General features: G+C 51.6%; 1 protein-coding gene across 1 annotated transcript; it reads right to left on the bottom strand.

The window, feature by feature from the left end:
* Positions 1-44: 44 nt before the first annotated feature.
* On the bottom strand, positions 45-23,124 carry ATN1 (atrophin 1). Its single transcript, XM_041464040.1, has 10 exons — positions 22,763-23,124; positions 8,974-9,161; positions 8,638-8,775; positions 8,150-8,263; positions 4,833-6,847; positions 4,407-4,629; positions 3,581-4,298; positions 2,259-2,402; positions 1,821-2,001; positions 45-1,288 (listed from the first exon to the last, which is right to left on the bottom strand). Exons 2-10 carry the CDS (start codon positions 9,049-9,051, stop codon positions 1,255-1,257), a joined length of 3,645 nt encoding a protein of 1,214 aa, XP_041319974.1. The 5' UTR covers positions 9,052-9,161; positions 22,763-23,124; the 3' UTR covers positions 45-1,254.
* Positions 23,125-23,402: the final 278 nt, after the last annotated feature.

Below are 23,402 nucleotides of genomic sequence, written 5' to 3'. Positions count from 1 at the left end.
TCCGGGCCCCACTGAAAAGAAATAAACACACCAGAGTCCCGTTTCTGAAAGGGTTTTTTTGTCTTTTTTTTTTCCTTTTTTAAGAGCTTCATATATATATTTATATATATAAATTATTAGAATGTGTGTCAGGGCTTGGGAGTGCGTGGGGAACATCATTTAGGTGGTTGTTTTTTTTTTTTTTCTTTTCCATAGCTGGGTTGTTGGTTGTTTTTTTCCTTTAATGGTTAAGTAAATATATATATATATGGGGGACCAATTGAGAGATACAACTGTGAAATCAGAACACGCACGCGGGGGCAAGGGAGTCACAAGTTGCTACATAAAACTGCCACGTCTAATAGGATGTGCATGAGTTAAAGTACATCAATTAGGATGGGTGAGGGGAAAGGGGCAGCCACCATCTTACAGACAGTCCCAGGACGCAGTGGTACCGCTGGGCCACGCCAGCTCTCCCCACGGGGCTCACGGTGCTGATGGCAGTCTCCAAAACAGTCTGCTGGTGCTTCGCACCTCGTGGCCGTGCCCGTTCCCGTCAGCTGGGGAAAGCACAGCCACCGTCCTGCAAACAGTCCTGCGGTGCTTTGCACCCCGATGGCTGGGACCGGACCCTCCGCCGGCAGGAGAGGCCGCTCAGGAAGGGACCTGGAACGCTTTGTTTGCATCTGAAGGGATGTTGGGAGAACGGGAAGCTGCTCTGGCTAATCTGAAAAAGTTCCACGTTGCTTTTCTGTATCGCTAAGCAGTATCTTACACTTAAAGGGGGGTGGGGTGTTGAGGAGGCATCTGGAAAAAAGGCTCTTTTGTGTTTGCAGTTATTTCTTGGCTGCACCTCCTCCTTGCAGAAGCAGAAAAGGCAGGAGCATCCTGTACACCAAGTCCTGCAATGCTCTGCGCTTTTTATTTAATGCAACTGTTCCCCCAAAAGGATGGAGCTCCTGCCACCCTGAATTCATGTCAGTCTTTGTCCTTCTGAGCTCTGTGCAATGCTGATTCTCTTCTCTTCAGAGCTCAGCTGAAATCACGTACCAATCGCTTCAGGTCCATTAGTGGTGTTTCAGTCCCTCCCCATTTTCTCTCCTCCACTTTTCCCAGGATGCCATCCCATACTTTTTGTCATCTTCTCTGGTACTCTACTGCATGGTGGGATCGGGATGTGTCACTTTGCAGCTTCCCCTCCCCCAGGATTTGGTTGATTGATTGCTCCTCTTGAGAGAAAGACATGATGATGTCACACTGACAGTAGAAGTCCATTTAAAGGGGTTTGTCACTTTCCTTCTTCAGGTGGCTAGGATAAAAAAGAGGAACAACTCAATAGTGAAAGGGAAAAAGGCAATTTACACCATTCCCCTGCCTTTGTTCATCTGGACCCACACAACACTGCTGGCTTAGGAGGTTTTGTAGATCCTTGAAGTAGGAGATACTATTGGAAAGGTACAACATTCCACTTCTCTCTTTCCCAGTGTACCTCCCCATGCACTTGTGAATTCCTTACTTGGCAAAACCATCAAACCCTTAAAAATGTTTTGTACTTTGGCAGGGCTATCAGTTAGTCATAACTGCATTAACACGTATGAAACACATAAAAGTTACCTCCCCCCCGAGAGGGGAGGAGCTGAGATCTCACAAGGGATTAGCCACTCAGTAGCCACTTGCCAAGTACGACCTTCCTGGTGGCCAGCCACAGCTGTGCCCCATGTGGGCTTGGCCACAGGCACCCGCTCCAGGGGCAATGCTTCCCTGCTCCCACTGCCTGTGCCAGCCCCACGCCAGGGCTGGGCCTGGAGGCGTTCTGGTGAGGAGAGAGCAGCTGCACGCACCTGTAGTAGTCCTCCTGCGTGGGCAGCGGCACGCCGTGCAGAGGGTGATGGGCGTGCAGCCACTGCTGCTGCTCCAGAGCCAGGCGCTGCAGCTCAGCCGACTGCGCGTGCATGGCCTGCAGCTGGTGCGCCGCCGACATGGGCGCCGACAGGGAGCCCGGCAGGTCCCTGTAGGGTGCGGCTGCAGCCAAAGGTGACACAGAGAAGAGCCCAGTTAATGCTCCATCCAAGGCCCCAGAGCTCAGCCAAGACCCTGCTGCATCCCCATTCCCATCCCTGCCCACGTGCAGGACCTGCTCATCCCGACAGCGTGGGCCTGTCCTATGCTCTGCTTAAGAGAACTCATCCGGTCCTGTGACACCCCAGGACGCCCCTGCCCCCCTGGAACTCTGCTGATGCTCTTTGGAGGAGAACAGCAGTCCCTGTGAAGTTCCTTACCAAAGAGCTGGTGGCGCAGCACTTCATTCTCATGTAGAGGGTGAGGCAGGAGAGGGTTGGGGATGGTTCCAGCCGGGTATGGTATCCGGGTGAGGTGTGATCCCGAGGCGAGGGGGTCGATTAGAGGGTGAACGGAGGCTGAGGCTGGGAAGAAAAGATGCCACAAGATAATTGTCCCGGGCTTTGCAGCAGGTAACACAGAGACAGGCACAAGGCCTCACAAAACAGATACAGAGAGAGGGTCAGAGTGTGTCAGGGATGGGATGATTTCACAGCTAAACAACAGAGTGTCATCTCCTTCCGAGTGTTAACTCTTTGTGCCTGCATCGAACTTCATGTGAACCAGTCTGGCAGAGCTCTGTCCTTACCCTCCTCAGGAAATAATACTGCTCCTTAGAAATACAGCTCCTTAAAAGTTCAGCAGGGTTCTGCAAGGACCTGCTCTGCAATCAGGTCTGCACCCCATATCATGCCCATCTGTCACCCCGACACATGCATATTTGTGCTGGATGCTTTCTTTTCCAGGTCCTATCCACGACAGATTCTCTTTCTAGTGGTTTGGACTCCCAGCCAGAATAAGGTGCCCAGCCATGGATGGCAGGGAAAATGGACATTCACTTGTACCTCATGCCATCTCTGAGCAGTTGCAGCTGCTCAGAGCCAGCATCTGTGACTGACACCAGACCCCACTGACCGCTCACAGCATCTGAGCAGGCACAACGCTTTTTTCCTATTGCACTGTAGCTTGGGCTTTGCTTCCCTAAGATTTTAATCCCCAAATGTTTTACTTTGCTTTCCTGCAGGATGTGGAAATGGAAGGGACCACCATTCAATTCTGAAGAACAGCAGCCTCCGGTTCCTTATGATCACCCCACTTCCTATCCCCTCCCATCCCACTGTCTGCAGCCACTGAGAACCAGCATTTCATTAGTCCTAAGGACACTGCCAAAACTGTTCTAGCAGGGCTCCCGCTCCCTCTGCAGACTCCAGTCTAAGGAATGCAGTTCACAGCAGCACCACCCAGGCAGTCAGTGGGACTCCAGCACTTGTACTGTGGCCCCACAGATCCAGAACAAAAGGACACAGTGCAAACAGTTTTGCTGGCCACTGATCAGCAGCGTCAGTGCCTTTGGTGGGATGGGAGTGGGGAAAAGGAAGAATAACCATGATGTTGGGCTCTTCTGGCTGAAGATCTATAGCCTCCAAGTTTAATCCTGTCAGCTTTTAGGGTCCCCCAGGGCCGGAGGGAGGGAGTGCAAGGAAGACACAGTAGGACAGAAATCAGGGCTTTGTGCAGGGCACCACCACCATGCGGCCCTTACCTGCGTGTATGGCATCCTGCTGGTGGAGATGGAGGTGGGAGTGGATGTGGGAATGCTGATGATGATGAGGTGTCACATTGAGCATCTGCAGCCGGGCCAGAGGGTCATTGCTGAGAGCGGCCACCCGCTCGGCGTGCTGGCGTTCAGCCGCCAAGCGCTCGGCGTAGGACATGTCGGGACGAAGGGTCGGGCCAGCTGCCAGCGCCAGCCTCTCCCGCTCCAAGTGGCCCAGCCCTGGGTGGAAGGGAAAAGCGGGATGAAGGCCGGGGGCCGTCTGCAGACTGAGCCCACCGTGGCGTGGGAACGGATCCATGGCAGCAGCGGGCACGGCATGGAGCTGCTCCAGCTCGGCCGGTTTGACTTCAAAGCCAGGCTTGAGACGCTCGCGCAGGTCCCGGTCCCTCAGGTCTCGTTCGCGGGCCTCCCGCTCCCGCAGCTCCCGCTCCCGCGTGGCTGGATCGCTGCTGTAGATGGCTGGCACGTTGTAGCCCAGCAGGCCCGGGTCGACGGCGCCCAGGGGCACGTAGAAAGGGTGGTTGCGGTTGCTGGGGGACATGACGTGGGGCCGGGCGTACTCGCTAAGGGTGCGCAGAGCCGGCGTGTCAGGGCCCAGGTATGGGGGAACAGTCGCTACAGCACTGCCCTGCTCGAAGGAGGGGCGGTGGGGAACCGGCCCGAGGGACGAGCACTCGACCGGACGGCCCTCCTGGGCCATCTTCTGCAAAAGAGCAGAGAGACCGGCTTCAGGGTCCCAGCGGGGAGCGGCCGAGGGGGCCCTTGAGCATCCGCCCCGGCTGCGCTGCGGCAGTGGGACTCCCAGACCTACCACACTCCTCTCCAGCTCCCGCTCCTTCTCCCGCTCCCGCTCCTTCTCCCGCTCCCGTTCCCGTTCGCGCTCCTTCTCTTCACGGGCCTTCTGCTCAGCCTCTCGACGCACTTTCTCCACCAAGTCTGCTCTTTTCTTGGCCAGCTTGGAGCCATCAAGGGGCACAAAGTACAGGTCTGTGCGGGAGCAGGAGTTGAAGCCACGGTCCAGGTGTTTGTTGAATCTGGGGATGAGAGGGGAAGCCTGTCAGTGCTGACAGGGCTGGTGAGCAGGGATGGGGACAGGGACAGCTACTGTGGGAGAGGCACTGTGGGGATGTGAAGAGCATCATGAAAAAGGCAAAAGGGCGTAGCTGCACCTCAGCCTTGGGGTGAGTTCCTCCTCCCTGCCCCTCCCCATCCTTTGGAGAAACCAGTCTCCCCTCACCTGGCTGACTGGCTGGCATGGCTCGGCACATCCACCACCTTGGGGGGTGGCGAGGGGCTGCGAGCAGGTGGCACGGGGCTCTCCGGGGGCTCGTACTCCTCCGACGGCTCCTGCTTGATCTGAGCAGCGCTGAGGGGCAGCGGGGGTGGCGGCGGCGCCGGGGCAGCCATGCTCCCTGGCAAGGGTGGTGGGGCAGAGGGGGCGGGTGAGGGGGCTTTGTAGCCCCCCGCCACAGGGGAAGAGGCCACCCGGTAGCCAGGAGGGGTGGCTGCACGGAAAGGGGCAGCCGAGGAAGTGGGGGGCGAGCCCGGCTTGTAGGGGGCCGGGGGCTGGAAGGTGGGGACAGGGGAGGCCGCCCGCTTCCCATAGGGCGCCACAGCTGACGGGGGTACTGGGGGCGACACCGTCTTGTAGGGAGCTGCAGAGGGGGAGGCCATGGTGGCAATGACGGTGGAGAGGGTGGTGGCAGCAGAGGTGACTGGAGGGCCAGCCCCGTGAGCAGGGGACGGGGGTGGCGGCGGGGGGAAGGTGTAGGTGGCAGGACTCTGCCCCGGTGGGTGCGTGCACATGCTGGGGTAGCTTCCCTGGGAAGAGGCAGCAGAGGAGGACGAGGAAGAGGATGAGGACGAGGAGGAGGAGGAGGAAGAGGGCGCAGCGGCCGCAGTGGCGGAGGGAGCCTGGCTGTAGGCGGCCTGGCTGTGCGGAGGGTAGAGGCGCAGCCCGTAGGTGGGATGGGAAGGGTGATGGCTGCTGGACTCCAGGCCGTGGGGATAGCCCCCGGGGGGCTGGGGAGGAGCTGTGGCTGCTGGGGAGACGCCCCCGCTGCTCCCGTGACCGTGGTGGTGCTGCTGGGGAGGCTGCTGGTGATGGGGGGACTGGCCAGGGAAAGGGGCAGCGGGGTGGGAGCCAGCATTGCCCAGCGGGCGGCTGTAAGGGGGTGGCCCCTGGCTCCAGACGGGCTGCGAGGGCAGGGAGGGCTGGGTGTACTTGGGGGGCTGGCTGGAGACAGAGAGGCCGCTGGGCGGGGGGAAGGAGTGCCCGTAGGAAGCACTGTAGCTGGGCAGGGGCTGGCCCGGGGAGGGCTGCGGGTACTGGGCAGAGGAGCTGGACGGCGGCAGCGGTGGCGGGGCGTAGGGGTAGCGGGAGGGGGCCAGGGCCGGCGCCTTGTCCTGCCCCATGCTGTGGGGCGAGGGCAGGTGGGCGCTCAGGGCCTGCCCCACCATCCCTGGGGAGCTGGAGGCGGCCACCGCGTTGTTGAGGGGGCGCAGGGCCGGCGGAGGAGGCAGGTTGGAGGAGACGTGGGGGAAGGAAGGGGCCGAGGCCGGGGGGGCAGCCGGGGGGTTGGCTGGGGGGGTCTTTTGAGGGGGGAGCCCTCCTCCTACCGACGCCAGAGAGATTGGGGTGGTAGGGGGTGGATTGTGCTTGGCGCCGAGGGTCTGCTCACGAGCCCCTGGTGCTGGGAGCCCCCCCACTCCACTGGCAATTTTGGCCCCCACCTGGACCACATTGGCCGTAGGATAAAGGGGAGTGTGGGAGGAAGAGGAGGAGGAAGAGGAAGACGATGAGGAGGAGGAAGGGGGAGCGGAAGGGGCAGCAACAGCAGAGGAGGAGGAAGAGGAGGAGGAGGAGGCAGGTGTCTGTGGGGCTTGAGCCTGGAAAATTCGTGAGGCCTGGCCCTCCAGCTGGGAATGGTAACTTCCTGCAGGGGGTCCCTGGGGGTGCACCTCGCCCGGGAGCCCAAAGCTGGGCTCTGGGGGACGGGCCAGGCTGTCGGGAGGGGGAGCTACCGGCGGGCTCTCGGGGAAGAGCGGGGGGTGGTGGTAGGAGTGAGACGGCCCCTGGGACAGCACAGAAGAGGAGTCGGAGTCGTTCTCCACGCTCCCAGGGCTGTAGACGCTGGGCGAGGTGCTCCTGTTATCCTGGTCAATGTCCCGTGGGTCGCTGCTCATCTCATCATTGAAGCTGTGGCCGTCGAGGCTGTCAACATCGGATGGGGATGGAGGACAGGGCAACTCCTGAAGTAGGAAGGAGGAGGAAAAGGGCATTATGAGGCCTCCCAGACCACACGTGACACACTTCAAGCTCCCAGAGAACTTGTTTTCTGACCTTTCTCTGCCAGCCCCAGCACTGGAAAACCTCACAGAGGAAAGGAGACATTGTCTGGCAAGGTATACATAACACCAGTCCTCCTGCCTCCTTTCCAGTGCTCTCAGGTCCTTCATGAGCATTGTGTTCAGGAAGGTAACAGGGTTACCTTGTGCAAAGAGGCAGTGAGAGAGGGCAGGGAACTGTCACACACAAGGCTGAGAAGGAACAGACACAACACGGCTGGTGGGCTCTTGGCCAGGACATGGTATCACAGGTGGCATGGAGCAGCACACACAGCAGTGGTCCCAGCACAGGCCACCGGCCCCAGGCCCAGAATTGCTCCTCTTGCCCCTGCAGAGTTCTCCCTGGTCAAGGAGACCAGCTCCCACCCAGACCCCTCTCACTGTTCCACTCCTTACTTCCAGGAGCTCCCCCTGTGCTTCCCAACCCCTGCTCCTCCCCACCACCTGCTGCCTCAGACAATGTGCATTGGTGATTAGCAGCCATCATGGGTAAGGGTAACTAACAAGTGCCACTCTAAGCAAGGGAGGCTAAGCTGAAAAAACACCACTGTTGCGCTGAACAGACTGTCCATGTGGAGAAACTACAGAAGTGGAACTAAGGTGGCTGAGTTATAAGGACCTCTTAACATGAGCAAGCATCCCCATGTTTGCAGGCCTTTAAGGCCAGTTCCCTGAATAGGCTAACAGGGAATGGAGAAGCACAAGAGCTGAGTCTTCCAACCATCCAACCACCAATCCAGCCTGGTGCTGTCAGTGTTTTGGAAAAGCCCTGCCACGGCTCTGTGTGTGCATGAGCAGGTTTTGCATGACTGTCACCTGGAACCCAATGGCTTAAGCCCCTCCATGTCACACTGTGCTGGGGATCAGAAGGGACTGACTCCAGCCCAACCTGCAGCTGCACACGGAGCCAGGCTCTTGCCACTCAGGTGGAAAAGGCAGGGCACATCCCCAGCTCTGACAGCACAGCAGCCCCCTGAACACAAGGCAAATGAGACAGAGAGCCTCCATCTGCTCAGTCATCACTCCTGGTGCCATCTTTGTAGATGCCATTTAGGTTGGAAGAGCTGCAGTGCAAAACCCAAGGTGTCAGGGCTCTCAAGCAGCCGGAACCTCGAGCTGGGCAGGATTGAGCAGCATGGACAGGGAACTGGAGATTCCTTTGCTCTGGACTGGCACATGCCAGCAATCACAGCACGGAGAGCTCACCTCAGTTTTGGTTTTTTTGGGAGCATTGGTGTCCTCCCCTTCACTCTCTGAGATCTCTTCTGTCCGGCCCTGCTTGCTGCTCTTGGGGGTGCAGGATTCCTCCAACCGGCCTTTCTGCAAGGAGACAAGGAGAACACAGAGGTGGAGAGTCACGGGAAATCCTCCAACCCGACGGGTCTTCACAGGCTGCAGCAGGTGAGACACAGCCACCATGGCACGTGTGTCGATGACACTAGCAGACCAACACGGACACAGCATATGGCAAAAATGAGCACTAAAAGGGTCTGGTGAGACTGGACACCAGTTATTGGGAAAGTGCAAGACAGTGAGGATGAGAGCAAAGAGGAATTCTGCCCATTTCAGAAAGCTAACCCAGCACAGGCTACTTAGTGGATCTCTTCTGGTCTGTGTCCCTGGATCCTCAAATGGATCCCACCCAATCTGGGCAGTCCGTGGCCACCCCACACTTGTGTTCCAGCTGATATTACCTTTGTCGCTTGTCGGGATTTCTCAGCTTTGCCATCACTGCTGGAGGTGCTGACACCACCAGGGGAAGCTCGACCCCGTGACCTGAGCTCCTCTCGGGGCCCCGGAGTCTCTTTCTTCCGTCCACTCCGCATTGACATCTAAGAGAGGGATCACTGTGTCAGTCCTGCTTTGCATCTCCCACCTCTCCTGCTCTGTGCCCAGCCTCCCTAGGCCCCTGAACCCCCTGCACTCCACTGTGCCCAACTCATGCCCACTACCTTTGCAGGGAGCCTCAGTTCCAACCCACACCTCCAGCCTGGCTCTCGTGTCCCACCCCCCTCTCCCACCCCACGTACTGAATCCTTGTTCTGTCGTGTCTTCATTCTTTTGGGTGTGGGACCCCCATTCTCCTTGGCCCGGTTTGATGAAAACATAAATTTTTATGACTCCGCAACCCCCTTCGGCTGTTTCCGAGGAGATGGAGATGGGCAGCTCTTCTGGAAGCGAAGATTACACCAGCCACGCAGTGAGATCCCGCTGAATCCTGAAAGGCAGACAAGCAGGTGAGGGGGGAGAAAGACTGAGTGAACTATAGAACACTCTTTTGTGGTTTGCTATAGAAATATGACAAAATTATTATTGCTTCCTTATTTAGAGACTTGAGTCTGTTTACCAAGAATGCAATAAACTCTCCCATCAGAAAAGTGGGAAAAGATTTGCCCACTGCCATATCTAATTTCCAATTTCTAGGAGTGATATGTGCATGAGGTGAGGTATATATTTTTAATGGCTTCAAACTGAAAGAGGGCAGATTTAAATTAGATATTAGGAAGAAACTCTTTTACTCTGAGGGTGATGAAGCACTGGATCAGGTTGCCTCACAGATCCCCCAACCCTGTCAGTGTTCAAGGCCAGGCTGGATGGGGTTTTGAATAACCTGGTCTTGTGGAAGATGTCCCTGTCCATGGCAGGAGTATTGGGAGTAGATGATCTTTAAGGCTTCTCTTAATCCAAGCCATTCTGTGATTATCTAATTCTATGATTTGGGGCCCAATAACGCTGCTTTGGAGGATGCAAGAAGGAATGGTTATCAGAATGTTATCTGTCCTCTGGAATAATTTTAGTATTTTCATTTTCTTGGGAAAAAAATAACAGGAAAGTGTTTTAAGATGTTCCCAATTACAATTTTTCTGACTTTGCTAGTTCATCTTCGCACTTGCTGTCAGTGCAGAAAGTTACACCAGCCTTACCTGGCCACGTGTTGCCATTTGCTAGCCCTGTGTCACTGGTCATTCAGCAAAGTGGCCTTTGCTGAAGGGCTCTGTACAGCCCTGCCCTCCCCAGAGCACATCCACATGCACTCACGCACCACCACATTATGCAGAAAATGTGACAAGTCTTGCTTGGGCTGTTCCATGCCCAAGGTGCACAAACAGGTGCAAAAAACCACATTTAGCTCTGCTTTGCACGACCCCATCACCAGCTCTGTTTAGCCTGGTGTGCCTGCCGGGGTCTCCTCCCCCTCAATACGCAGGATGCTCCTCAGTGTTCCAGAGCAAGTCATACCCAGGGATGCAGAGCACATCCTTACACTCTGCAGCAGCGGGAAGATTTCTGAGATCCCTCCGGAACAATTTACAGCTTTGTGCCATGTCCAAAAGCATTTTACTGTAGATATTTAACACCCTGTTGTATCACACAGTTCCTACTCTGGAGTATGAAAGTACCATGTTTGTGTTAGCCTGGGAACTGGAGGAAATTATTCAGGGATACTGCCCCTGAAGTTAGCTTGCTTGAATCCAGCAAGCTAAAGACCTTTTAGACCACTTTAGACCACTGCTCTGCACTGCACACACAAAACCAAAAAGACTTTATCCTTCCCAAGCCTGTCATCTGAGCTGCTATACTCAGTTTCTGGAATGGACAATCTGAAAGACAAGGGAATGTGTCCCATGGAAGAGGCACCAGCAGAAAAAAAGCCACAACTACTATGTTTTTATTCTTTCATCTGGAAGCACAGAGGAATTTTGTGAATAAGAAGCCTATGGATTTGGGGCTCCTGAAGACCATCCTACACCTGGAAAAATCAGCTTCCAGCCAAGCAGTGCAGAAGCAATCTGGATGACTTCGATTTGTCTCATTTTGACTCTGAAAACAGGGATCACAGCAAAAGCATCCGACAGGAGAACTCTCAGACCTCCTGTTGCTGGACTGTGTGGCCCCAGGGTCACTGCTTCCCACTGTCTTCATCTGCCTGACCATGAAATGGGAGTAATGACACTGGCCTGTCTCTCCTGGGGCTCCACATCTTCCCTGACCAATGCTTACAGAAACCCATCCGGAAGGTACTTAGGAAAATCAGGGGACTGTTTGTTTTAATTCCATTAATATTTTATTTGACCTTCATCACGAAAGCCCCAGGGGGACTCATCCAGCATTAATTCCCACACACATCAATTCATTAACTGAGACCTCTTCTTTAATAGGAAAATAGCTGATGATGGTTTATAACTGACCTAATGGAGGCACAGCCCACTCCCAATCCCCACCCGCTGACTTGTTTTACAGGCTCATATTTCTGTCACGCTTTGGCCTTTGGTTGCTAATTCAGCCAGTTACACTGATGCTATTCTAGATAAGCATCCAGAATCAACATTTCTTACGTGAAACAAAAGATTGTAATACCTAAGGTGATCCTAATTTAACTCAGCTTTGACTCATGCCATGGTGGCAACCTCACGTATCAGCTCAGCTCTGAAGGCACAGCAGCAGCAGCAGCAGCAGCAGGCTGCCCATGTCACTGCTTCCTGCATTCCACAGGGATACCACCCACGCCTCCCACACCAAAGAAGCCAGAGTGATAACGCAGCACACAGGTCTCCCTTCAGCTTTCCAGCAACCCTGGAATGACAATTACCATCCTCTTCCCAGAGAAGTCAGTCATCAGGGAAATAACGTGCAGCCAGCCACAAACTGAAACTTCCCTTTTTCAAAGGGATACCCACTCCGTACTTCATCCCAACCACTGACTATGCAGTAACAAAGAAAGCCAGAAAAAACAGTGGTATTTCAAGAGACATAATCAACCACTGACTGAGGCAGAAGTTTCTGTCACTTAGACTGAAGGCTTTACTAAAATATGTACGAGAACTGACACACACATTATTTAGTATAGCAGTATAGCAACTGTTATGGCCAGATGAGAGGATCACAAATCCGTCTTCTAATTTTAACATCCATGAAATAAAAGCTTGCAATTTAAGCGAGCCTTTACAATTAGCAAGTTATACCTAACCCTTCCCATCGCTGAAGATCCCTGCAAATGTCTCTGAAGGGTTCTTAGGGCTCCATGGTTTTGGTTAGGAGGTGAGACGTGACAGGCCTGCTGTGGAAGGGTTAACCTTTCCCTGGCCCTGTGAAGCCCTTTACAGGTCCAACTGAGTTATGAGGCATTGCAAATTGCAATTTTCTGTTTGCGTTTCACACAACCCCGCTTGGCTTGGCTTATTGCCCAAACCCCTCCATATTCTCCCGTAAGCCCTGGTGAAGTCTCCTGCGAGCAGCACACACTCAACAGGCATCCCCCACGTGGCATTCAAAATGGATCCCACTCCTCCTCCTCCTCCTCAGCTCCAAGTAATTCTCCTTCCCAAAGCCTGGACTGTCCTGCACCACAGCCAGAAGGTTACAAGGTCCAGCTCCTCTTTTGTTGAAGGACACAGATGGGTTCTCTCCTTCCCAGGCTGTCGTGTGGAGCAATTCTCCCAGGTAACCAAACTGGAAACAAGTTCATCTCAAATGAGAAGCACTCAGGTTTTACCTCTTTGAAAGCAGGCTGAATGTTTGTCCTTGGCTCAGGAGAGCATTTACACATCAGGCTGCGGCTTTGAGGAAATAAACTTTCCTGGATGGCGACAGAAGCAGAGGAAATGGGAACCGAGTTTCTGGGGTGGTGTTTGAGGGCTGGCCAGAAGTGTAAATGACGAACCAAAGCACTGCACACGCTGGAGCTGCAGGCAGGGCTACACCCAGCACGTGTCCAGCAGCCAGGAGCCCGTTTCCACTGAGACCAGGAAGACAGGGAGATGCTGCCAGAGCCATGGAGGGTTTTGACACTTCAGCAGGCGCTCAATGGCAGAGCAAGCCCCAGGATGGGCAGCCCAAGTCCAGGGCTCCAGCCTGCTTGAGAAGATCAGATGGTCCAGCTAAGGACCAGCTAGCCCCCTCTGGGCCAGCGCCAGCAGAAGGGAGAGATGAAGGCTCCCACCATCATTTAAGAAGAAGAGCTAACATTATCCCCTTTTTTGTTTATTTATTATAGACAAAGCCAGCTTCTGCTAGATGCTAGTCCAAGCAAATAAATGCTAGTCCATGGAAGTCTGGAGTAAGGAGTCAGTGGAATGACTGCTTTAGCCTAAGTACAGATGTTCTGAAGTGCAAACCTCTTGTCTTCTTCATTTGGGAACTGTTTCAATACACAGTGACTACTCTTTAAGTCCTTTTCTGAAATGTAGGAATCACATCCAAAATCCTACATGAAATCCAAAGTATTGGCATGCAAAGGCAGGGATTCAGAAGTCAGATGTGAGAATTAAACTGAGTCTACTTCTCTGCAATTCAATAGCTCTCTGTTCCCATCCTGTTTTTTCTCCTCCCACTTCTACAAAGAGATGGACTAGCACTGGAGGGAGGAACTAGGGTGGCAAAATGAACACAGCTGCTTTTTAACACATTGCAGATGCTGAAAAGTGTCCTGAACATAAGCTGGAATGTTAACTGATGGATCCCTCTTGATGGGTGAAGATCACTAGGAAGAAGAGCAGTATGTGTATATATATATGACTGCCCATGACTGATGGTCCCAAATATTTTTAACTCCTGTCTCAATATCCCTCATTTTGTAAAATGAAGGCGAAATTTCCAAAAATGTAATTGGTTTTAACGACTGTGTAGGACCTTAAAAATATTAAGCTTTGTCCCAAACACTGCAATCAGACAACCTGAAGTACAGCATTTCCCAATGACTAATTACCTGATTTCATGCTTGAACCCTGGCATTTCACTACAGGGCATGATAGAGAAAGAGAGGGAAGGAAGGGGAAGGGCATCGTGTTCAGTGTTGGACAGCAATGAGAAAACAGGTCAGGGTTCAGGTTGCACGTCCCCGTCCTTTGATACATACCTGGAGCGTGACATTACTGTAAAGGGAAAACGACTCTGCGAGCAGAGGGATTAGGATGCCAAAATGGTTGAATACCAAGATGGCAAACATTTGTGGCTCATATTATCCTGGGTGTGAATATTGCCATGACTATATTCAGTAAATCTTGTTAAGAACAAATACACGAAGGTATACAAATGAAAGGCAGTTTTCAAACAAAGGCATTTTTCTGTCTCCTACAAAGTAACTACAACACTGGGTGGACGCAGGGGCTGTGAACTCAGGTTGGGAAGTGAATTAATCAAGGAACAAGACTCCTGCAGGTCACTCTCATGCAGGTCACTGCAGGACCAGAGCACACACCTCCCAGGCCTCAGTACACCCCTCCACAAGGGCTGGGACAGGCACATCCAACCACCAGCAGCCATCAGACACTGGCAGGAAAGGCTGAGACCTGTCCTGCCAGGGAGGTTTGGCAGCACAGTGTTATGTGGCAAACTCTGACAGAAATGCATACAACAAAAGTGCAAACTGTGACTGCTGCTCAAGAGGTCACAATATAAATCCAGTATGAACATAGTGACAGCTGTCAATTGTTATTTTCCATAAAGACACCGATTTCATATTGGCAGTGTAGTGGAATTTCACTGTATTCTTCTGTCTTCAAAATATAATGGCATAGAATGGGTCACTATGTGATGTGTTAAAATAAATTTTAACAATAAATGTAAATTTATGATTATTTACCAAATATTATTTAATATTAATTTATTATGCTTTCAGAAAGTCCACTCTGTGCCAGAGGGTGAATCACACACACTTTTAATACACAAGCTGAATGGACTCTCAATTTAGGTCTATCTATGTATGTAAGAACTGATTCACAATCCCACCACAAGAAGCCAGGTTTGAGACCACCTGAGGTCTCAAACCTGAACTGAACATGAACAAGTCCTGATGAGATGCATCCCAGGACCTTGAGGGAGTCAGCTGAGATAGTTGCCAAGCCAGTGATGTCTCCATCCGAAGAGTTACAATTCACAGTTCAATGTCAAACTGGAAACACTGAACCAGTGGCGTCCCCCAAGGATCTGGGACCAATACTATTTAATATCTTCATCAATGACACAGATGGTGGGATTGAGTGCACTCTCTGCAGGCTTGCAGACGACACCAAGTCAAGTGGTTGATAGGCTAAAGGGAAGAGATGCCATCCAGAGGGACCTTGAGAGGATTGAGGAGTGGAACCATGTGACACTCATGAACTTCAACAAGGTGAAGTGCGGGTCCTGCACATGGGTCAAAGCAATCAACAGGATCAGTATAGGCTGGGGAATGAAGAGTCTGGGAGCAGCCCCGTGGCAAAAATCTTGGGATACACACGGACAAAAAACTGGGCATGAGCTAACAATGCGCACTTGCAGCCCAAAGGCCAAACATGTCCTGAGCTGCATCAAAAACAGCACTGGCAGCAGGGTGAGGGAGGGAATTCTGCCCCTTTGCTCTGCTCTGGCAAGACCCCACCTGGAGTGCTGCATCCAGCTCTGGGGTCCCCAGCAGAGGAAGGACAGGGACCTGCTACAATTCCCTGAAAGGAGGGTGTAGCCAGGTGAGGGTCGGCCTCTTCTCCCAGGCAAAAAGTAATGGGATGAGAGGAAACGGCCTCAAGCTGTGCCAGGGGAGGTTCAGGCTGCACATCAGGAAGAATTTCTTCACTGCAAGGGTGGCTGAGCCTTGTAATGGGCTGCCCAGGGCGACAGTGGAATCGCCATCCCGGGAAGTGTTTGAGAAATGACCAGACATGGCACTCAGCGCTAGGGCTGAGCTCACAAGGTGATGTTTGGTCAACAGCTGGACTCGGTGATCTTGGAAGTCTTTTCCAACCTTAATGATTCTGTGATTCTAAGATTCTAAGCATGTAAAGGTGGCTTATAAGAAAGGTAGAGAGACAGATTTTACCAGGGCCTGCAGTGACATGACAAGGGGCAGTGGTTTTAAACTGAAAGAGGGCAGGTTTAAATTGAATATAAGGAAGAAATTATTTTCCATGAGAGTAGTGAGACACAGGAACAGGTTTCCTAGAGAAGTTGTGGATGCCCCAATCCTGCAAGTGTTTAAGGCCAAGATGCAAGGGACCAGGAACAACGTGGTCTAGTGGAAGGTGTCCTTGCCCATGGCAGGGGGGATGGAACTGGCTGATGTTTAAGGCCCCTTTCAATCCACGCCAGTATAAAATATCCTAAAATTATTCTAAAATAACACCTCCCATGCAAAAAAGAGACTCATCTTGAGGCAACAGCTTCAATCCTTCTTCTATGTATTTGTTGACAAATTCACTTGTCAGGCTAGCTATGTGCTCCTTCTCTGCAGTAAAATAATAAATAAAAATTAAAATGCTCATGCTTCAGAAAAGGGTGCCAAATAAGAATACTAAAAATAACTGCAAAGCACTGGCAGTCTTAGGAGATAAAGCTAGTTTACATTTTATTAAGCCTATATTAATGTTTTGTTTTCTTAATTTTGCACAACCATGAGGAACAAGAATGTTGTTTTGAGAATGAAAACTCTAATTCTGGAACCTCCATTCAAATAAAAATGTATCTGTTAAAAAAATTATGATTAACAGAGTGAAATAACAGAGCTAAAGCAAGGTAATAAATAATAAAAATATTCAGGCATTTAACAATAGCTTAATTTACAGCATAGAAGAAGATATTAATTTTTGCAAAAGCAACTGAAAATAAAGTTTGATTCACTAAATGAAGGTTAGATGTACTAAAGAAGGTTATGTTAATCGTAAAACAATTCCTGAGGGCACAGTAAAATGACTGTTAAGTATGTAACAGATTTACTTAAAAATCCCAGAAGAATCATTCTGTCTCCCCAGAGGAGGGCTTCCAGATCTCTTGGAGATACAGGCTGGCAGAGCCCAGTGGTGGATCGGGAAAAAAAGCCACACTGGGCTCTACCTTCTGCAAGTGGGATGGAGCCTACAGATGCATGATCCAGAGGAAGGACACATCACATTCCCCACACTCAATTTTATGAAGTGCAGCATCTTCTATATTTGGAACACCTGAGCACACCTTACCTGTGGAGCTGTTAGGGGCCAAGGGTCTACTGTAACACCTCACAGCCCTCTTTCGACACACAGATGTCCCTTTGCTAAGCATGCAAAGCAAATTACTCAAGAGACATCACAGGATGGCTGCCAAGAGACTCCAAGGACGATGCTAGAGCTGGAAGGGACATCTGGACTCTGAACTGACTGGTGCAACTCACAAGTGACACCCTTTGGATATAAGAGGCAGATCCATGAAAATGGCACCTTGGCATCCAGCAGCCATCGAGAAAGTAAACTGCATGCTAGAATTTCTTGAGGAGAACATCGTTATGCCCCCACACAAACCTATGGCTTTCCTACATCTCGAAATGTGTGTGCAATTCTGCTTCTTCCATAGGAACCAGAAGGGGCAATGAAGAGGCACGACTGAGTAGGTTAGACATCTCTGTCCAGAGAAAAGGTTATTGAAGTGAGGATGTGACTGGGGACCATAAAGCCATATATAAAAATTAGAGGTTAGGTATGAAATAATTTTTTTACTGTCTTTTCCAGTACAAATTTGATGACCATCAAGAAGATGAAGAAACACGTTCAAAAACAACTAAAAAGAAAGTGTAGTTCTTGAAAGAGGTGGCTGCAGAATTTCCAATTAAAGGACACCATGGGTGCTAGAAGGTTCTATGTGTTTGACAGGAGACTGGAGAGTTTAATTCAAGAGAGAATCACTGGCACTTTCTGGATAGCTAGAAACCATATCTGGCTATGGAGGTCCTCCACTGAAAACAGCTGGAAGCTGTAGGACTATCTGAGGAAAATGGCACAGGATTGGATTGGATTGGATTGGATTGGACTGGATTTGATGAGATTAGATAAGATTAGAAAATTATATTATTAGATTAATGGTTGGACTCAGTGATCCTGGAGGCCTCTTCCAAACTAAATGATTCTATGACTTTGCAGCCACTGACCCAAAGGATACCCTTCAGATTCTCTGTTTCCAGGGATTCATGACTGACAGCAAAGACAACACGAGAGCCATGTGTGCCAAGGGCGAGCACGTGAACAGGATAAAGATGGACAGACACATCCAGAATGAAAGAAGTGAACTAGGGCCAGGGAAATGGGCAGAGGAACAATAGTACAGCAGATATGAGTCACTGGTAAACTTTGAGCCACTCCTAGGCTTGGGATCCCACAGCTCCTCCTTGGTCTACTGGCCAAGGACTGGCCAAGTGGGATGATCCTGCCCTCATCCCTTCTCTCTCATCCCAGAAGTCTGAAAGACTTCTAAAAAGGCTTTCCTTGAATAAGTGAAATCCACCAGTGCACAGAGAAAGGAATATCCTTCAGGAGCAGGAAAAGAGGTGATTTTCACCTGACTATACACAGGATTGGTAAGGCAATCATGGGAGTAGTGCACACACTTCTACCTGTGTACTCCAAAAAGGATGCTGACAAATTGAGAAATGTGATTAACTCCTCCCCCTTATGACCTTAAGCTGAATAAATATAGCTTACCTGAGAGAATGTTAAAAGAAGACTTGAAGATGGCCTATGAGCACTACAAAGGAAGATTTCTGACAGCTCTTTAACCTACACAACAAAGACCCCCAAATCCAATGGATCTAGCTAAAGCCAGACAAATCCAACACAGAATTAGTGCAAAATTTGAAAAGCAGGAAAAAAACAATCACTTGAAAAATTTGCATAGGAATCTAGTGTGTCACTGAAATTTTTAAGGGTTTTCTTTTATTTTATTGAAAAATTTTGCTCTTAATACTTTGTGCAGACCAGCCAGTTGATGAGAACAGGTTTTTCAATGCTAAACTCATTAGCAGTCATAGAATTTGTCCAAAAGGTGATAGGGTCTAGCTAGCTCTGGGTGAAAATGGACTTTGAAAGCGATGGTCTAGCAATGTATGAGGAAAGCCTGATGGATAACCATGACTGGATAAACCATTCTTCATGGAGGGTGGGCCCTCTTTATGTGTCTGGCAAACTCTGAATAATTCTGAAGTAAATCACTTCATCTGTTGCACTGTTAAAACAAAAAACCAGCAGTATATCCAAAATACTGTGCTATAGATACACTTTATATCCAATACACTCTGCTATATATATCAATATAAAATTTAATAACTATATAACATTATATTTTATACGAGATATATTATATTAAACAAACGACCATATATATTGTGATTTACACACACACATAAATATATATATATACACACATATAGTAAATCCAATTCACTGTCCAAACAGAAGAAGGTTGCTCAAATGCAACCTTCACTTAAGTGATCTATAGCGCAGAGAGACCTTGTGGAAGAAACAGGCTATCACCAAGTGCATTGTACAGCAGGGAAGTACAAGACTAAAATTTTCCAGCTAAACTCTCTGTGATGAAGAATGTCACCAGGGCAAGAGACATGAAGTAAGATCAAGAGCAACCAGCTCCTCTTCTTCAGCAAAGCCCAGACAGACCATCATTGGCCGAAATTGCCTGGAGAAGATATTGCAGTTAGCCTTTGGTTTGTAGGTGAAAATACTGCCACAACGATCAATCAAACATTGATATTTTTACAGGAGGAGACAACAACAAATCAGTGTTTGCTGCCACAACACACAGAGAAAACAGACGCTCAGAAACTTCTGCAGGAGGATTATCAGAGCTGGAAGCTTGGCACTGCTTCTGAAGGGATCGCTTCCTCACAAAGTTGGCTTCTGCTAAACTTAAAACATGGCCAAATCCTTATCCCCAACATTCGAAGGCCAAACAGCCAACCAGACTGGTAGGGAGGTGAAGCTCAAGCCACACGAACTGGAAACATCTCCTTCTGTTTCACCATTCTCCATACACACCTCACTGACAACATGGGCTGTGGGCCCACGAGTGCCCAACAGGACTGGAAGGACAGAAAGATTCTCCAGTGCTCATCTCATCGTGACAAAGAGCAGTGGGACATGAACCTGGCCAGCCTGGCAACACATGCCTTGGGCACTGCTGAGCCTCAGCGGGTCAGGGAAGGCACTGAGAGGGAGCATCTCATGCTCGTGTTAAACCATCCACTGTGACCAGACTCCAGCAGGGATCGCAGGAATTAGTTCTGCAGAGAATACCTACCCTAGGCATGCTCACTTGGTTAAGGACATGACTTTTCCAGAGATGCCTTCACTTTTGAACAGTCAGAACTTGTGCTGCCTTCTCCTTCAGCCTCTAAGAAGTTTGTAAAGCACTGCTATTTTGTACTTCACCAGACATAGTCTTCAATAAGTACAGATGGAAGAGATAAAGTGATTAACTTTTAGAAATATACGTCATACTTCCAAAGCATCTCCTAATGGAGGAAGAATGAGACCAGAAAATCCAATGAAGGCAAGAAAATAGTTTATTTGTCCAAAAGAGATTGGGAGAAAGAAATTACTTGGGGAAGGTGAAGTCAGACAGAAAACCAGGTTCTCAGAAGAAAAGGCATTACACGAGGAGGAATAATAGAGGATGGACAAACATTCGGGTAGGTATTTAAGGAGGGGCACAGCTGAACATATGCACAGACCAATTCCAGAAATTGCATTGGCAAACGTATTACACCCCAGACCTGGTAAATAAATGAACCTTCCCTACACAGCTCTGTATTCCACATGGACTGCTCCTCTCAACTCCACCTCCATCCCCAAGAAAAACACTGATAAACATGAGAGAGCTCCAGGACAAACCGGGAAGGTGTAGAAGGAGTGGCAGGGGCTGAATTTTGGGAAGACAAAAACCTGCCTGATGCATTTCACCCACAAATAAAATCAGGATGGAGTATTTCAGTTGGAAGGGACCTACAATGATCACCTAGTCCGACTGTCCCAGATGCTCCTCCTCCTCTTGAAGAACAATACAGATCAGGCTGCTTTTCGTACACCATGCTATACGATCACCTAGTCCGACTGGCCTAGATGCTCCTCCTCCTCCTCTTGAAGAACAATACAGATCAGGCTGCTTTTCGTACACCATGCTATAGAATCACAGTTCCTTGCATGACCATTACCATTTTGGAATACAAGTACACCCACAAGAAATGTCACCGTAATTCCTTGTTCAGGCAAACCTAAAGGTGAGAATGCAAGAACCTTTCAAAGGTATCCAAGGGGTACAAAACCCAGGGGAGGAGGCAAATGCATATGAAGAGAGGTAAAGGCAGGTCACTGCAGCAGGTTAAACCTGTTCATCGTGTTCATTAAGATTCACTGCACACTTAATTTTCAAATGTTTGGAGGTTTCTAATAATTTCCAGCAAGAACCATGGTACCATAAGTTCACTTTTTGTCCATGCTTGAAAAGCTCCACCATGAATCATAACTGGAAAAGCCCGGTTTGAAAGATCAGGTCATTCCTAAGAAGTTGGGGAAATACACAAATGATTGGTTGTGCCATCACTAATGACAGACACAAAATAACTAACAACTTGGCCAAGAAACAGGACAAAAGAGAATAATTCGAAATTAACAAATTGATCATTCACATTTACAAGTGTCCCATCCGTGGGTAATGTCAGTGGAGCTCCAGCCCCTTGGGAATGTGTGTGCAGCACAGCAGTGATTCACAACACCCTCGGGCTCAGAAGAAAAGAGAGTCCAGCTCCCAACTCAGACAGCTGTGGGATTCTCCAGTGGGAGGTCAAGGCTGAACTCGGCAGCTTTAGGCAGCACACACCTGAAGGGTGTGTAACCATGCTCCAGCACTCAGGTGGACACAAAATGAATGGCATTTCCAACTCCTCCTTCGCTCTGCTGCTACACACCTTAGGGTAATGGCCCACTACTTTCTCCTCACTTTTTCAAGGCTGGAAAGCATAGCGGTTCCTGTGCAATCCACCCAGTACAACCAGAAATAATGGCAACAGATTTGCGTGCCGAGCTCGGTAAGGACATGCTGCTTCTCAAGGCACAGCCCAGCAAAAAACAGACCCTGCAGACAAAAGCCCTACAAATTCTTACAGTAGCCATCCTGGCAAATGAGGAATCGTCTGCGGAACTCAAGGCAGCCACGGCACTGAGGCAAACGCAGGGAAAGGCACTGCCCATCTGGAAAGCAACTTCGGGAACGTACAATAGCTATCAAGGCACAACTCCACGGCCAGCAAAGGCGGCGTGCAAAGTAATGCCACGGTGACCAAATGGCTGCCACTTCAACAGCACAGCGGCCACTCGGCAAAATACAGCCGGCAATTCGCTGGGCAACAGCAGCCGAGCCGGCCAGAGGCCAGCACAAGCCAGCAAGACAGAACAGCCACCGGCTCCATGGCACGGCCAAAAGGGCAACGTGGGCAACCCAGATGCCACTTCTTCAGGAATCCTGAATAACAAATGGACAACCAGCCGGACACGCCGAGGGATCTCGGCCGGTTCCAGAGGAGCGCAGCCGCCACCCCGATGGCACCCAGCCGTGCGGGATCTCGCCAGCGCCCCGGTCCCCAGGCGGCACCCTGGCGTGCCAGAGGAGGGGGCAGCGGCAAGGGGCGAATCCCACCCGTGCCCGCTGCAGCCACGACGCGGGCAGCCGACACTCTTCCCGGCCCCCCGATGGAAACGTTATTCCCAGCTCGTCCTGCCCGCTCCCCGGCCGCACCTGGGGAAGCGGGGACAATACGAGCCCCCACCGCGAACGCAGGCAGGGCGGGAGTCGGTGCCCTCCGGCGCTGTGCCGCCCTCCTCCCCGCACGGCGCCGGGCCGCGAACTCGCAACTCCCGCCCGCCCGCGCCCCCCGGGCCCCGCGCGCCCCTGCCCCCGCCGAACTTCCCGCGCGCCGCCCCGCTCCCCATCCCGACAGACGGACCGGAGGGCTAAAATCCAGCCGCGAAAGAATGCAGCGAGTGGGCGACAATGACAAGCGGGGCGGGAGCGGCTGGGAGCGGGCGAGGGACTCACCGGCGGCTCCTGAGGGGAGGTCGAATGAAGGGAGGAATGGAGGCGGCGAGGAGCGGGGGGCAGGGATTTAAACGCTGCCCCCCCTTCTTTTTTTTTTTTTTTTCCCCCCCTTTCCTCCCTCCTCCTTTTCCGCGCTCCCTCGTTTCCTCTCGCGGCTCCGGAATAACCGGTCGGTGGCAGGGACCGCGGCTCCGGGAGGGGGGTGCGGCGGGGAGCGGGGCCCCCCGCCCCGCGGCTGTGTCGCCCCCTCTCCCGCCGCGCTCAGGCGCCTCCGCCTGCGCCCCGCCGCCCTCCCATCGCTCCCACCGCTGCCCGCCTTAGCCACCTCCCATTTCCGAAGGGCCCAGAACGAGACCCCTCCCCCGCCCCTCTGCTCCGCGCTCGCCGCCGCCCCTCCCCGCGAAACACCCCACACACCCCGCACCCCCCCAACCCACCCGTGGGCGGCGTGGGACGGGGGAGGAGGAGACGCGGGCGCGGGGCGAGCAACCGGCCCGGCCCCCGCCCCGGCCGCGCCCCGCACCGCTGGGCCCCCGGCGCCGGCACAAAGGCCGGGCAAAGGGAAGGAGAGAGAGAGCCCGGCGGGGCGTTTTTGGCAGGACGGGCCCGGGGCGGCCGAGCGGTGGGGGGGGTGGCGGCC

The sequence above is a fragment of the Pyrgilauda ruficollis genome, unplaced genomic scaffold, assembly GCF_017590135.1.
Source record: "Pyrgilauda ruficollis isolate IOZ18807 unplaced genomic scaffold, ASM1759013v1 scaffold17, whole genome shotgun sequence".
NCBI classification, from domain to species: Eukaryota; Metazoa; Chordata; class Aves; order Passeriformes; family Passeridae; genus Pyrgilauda; species Pyrgilauda ruficollis.
This window is presented reverse-complemented; position numbering and strand designations above follow the sequence as displayed.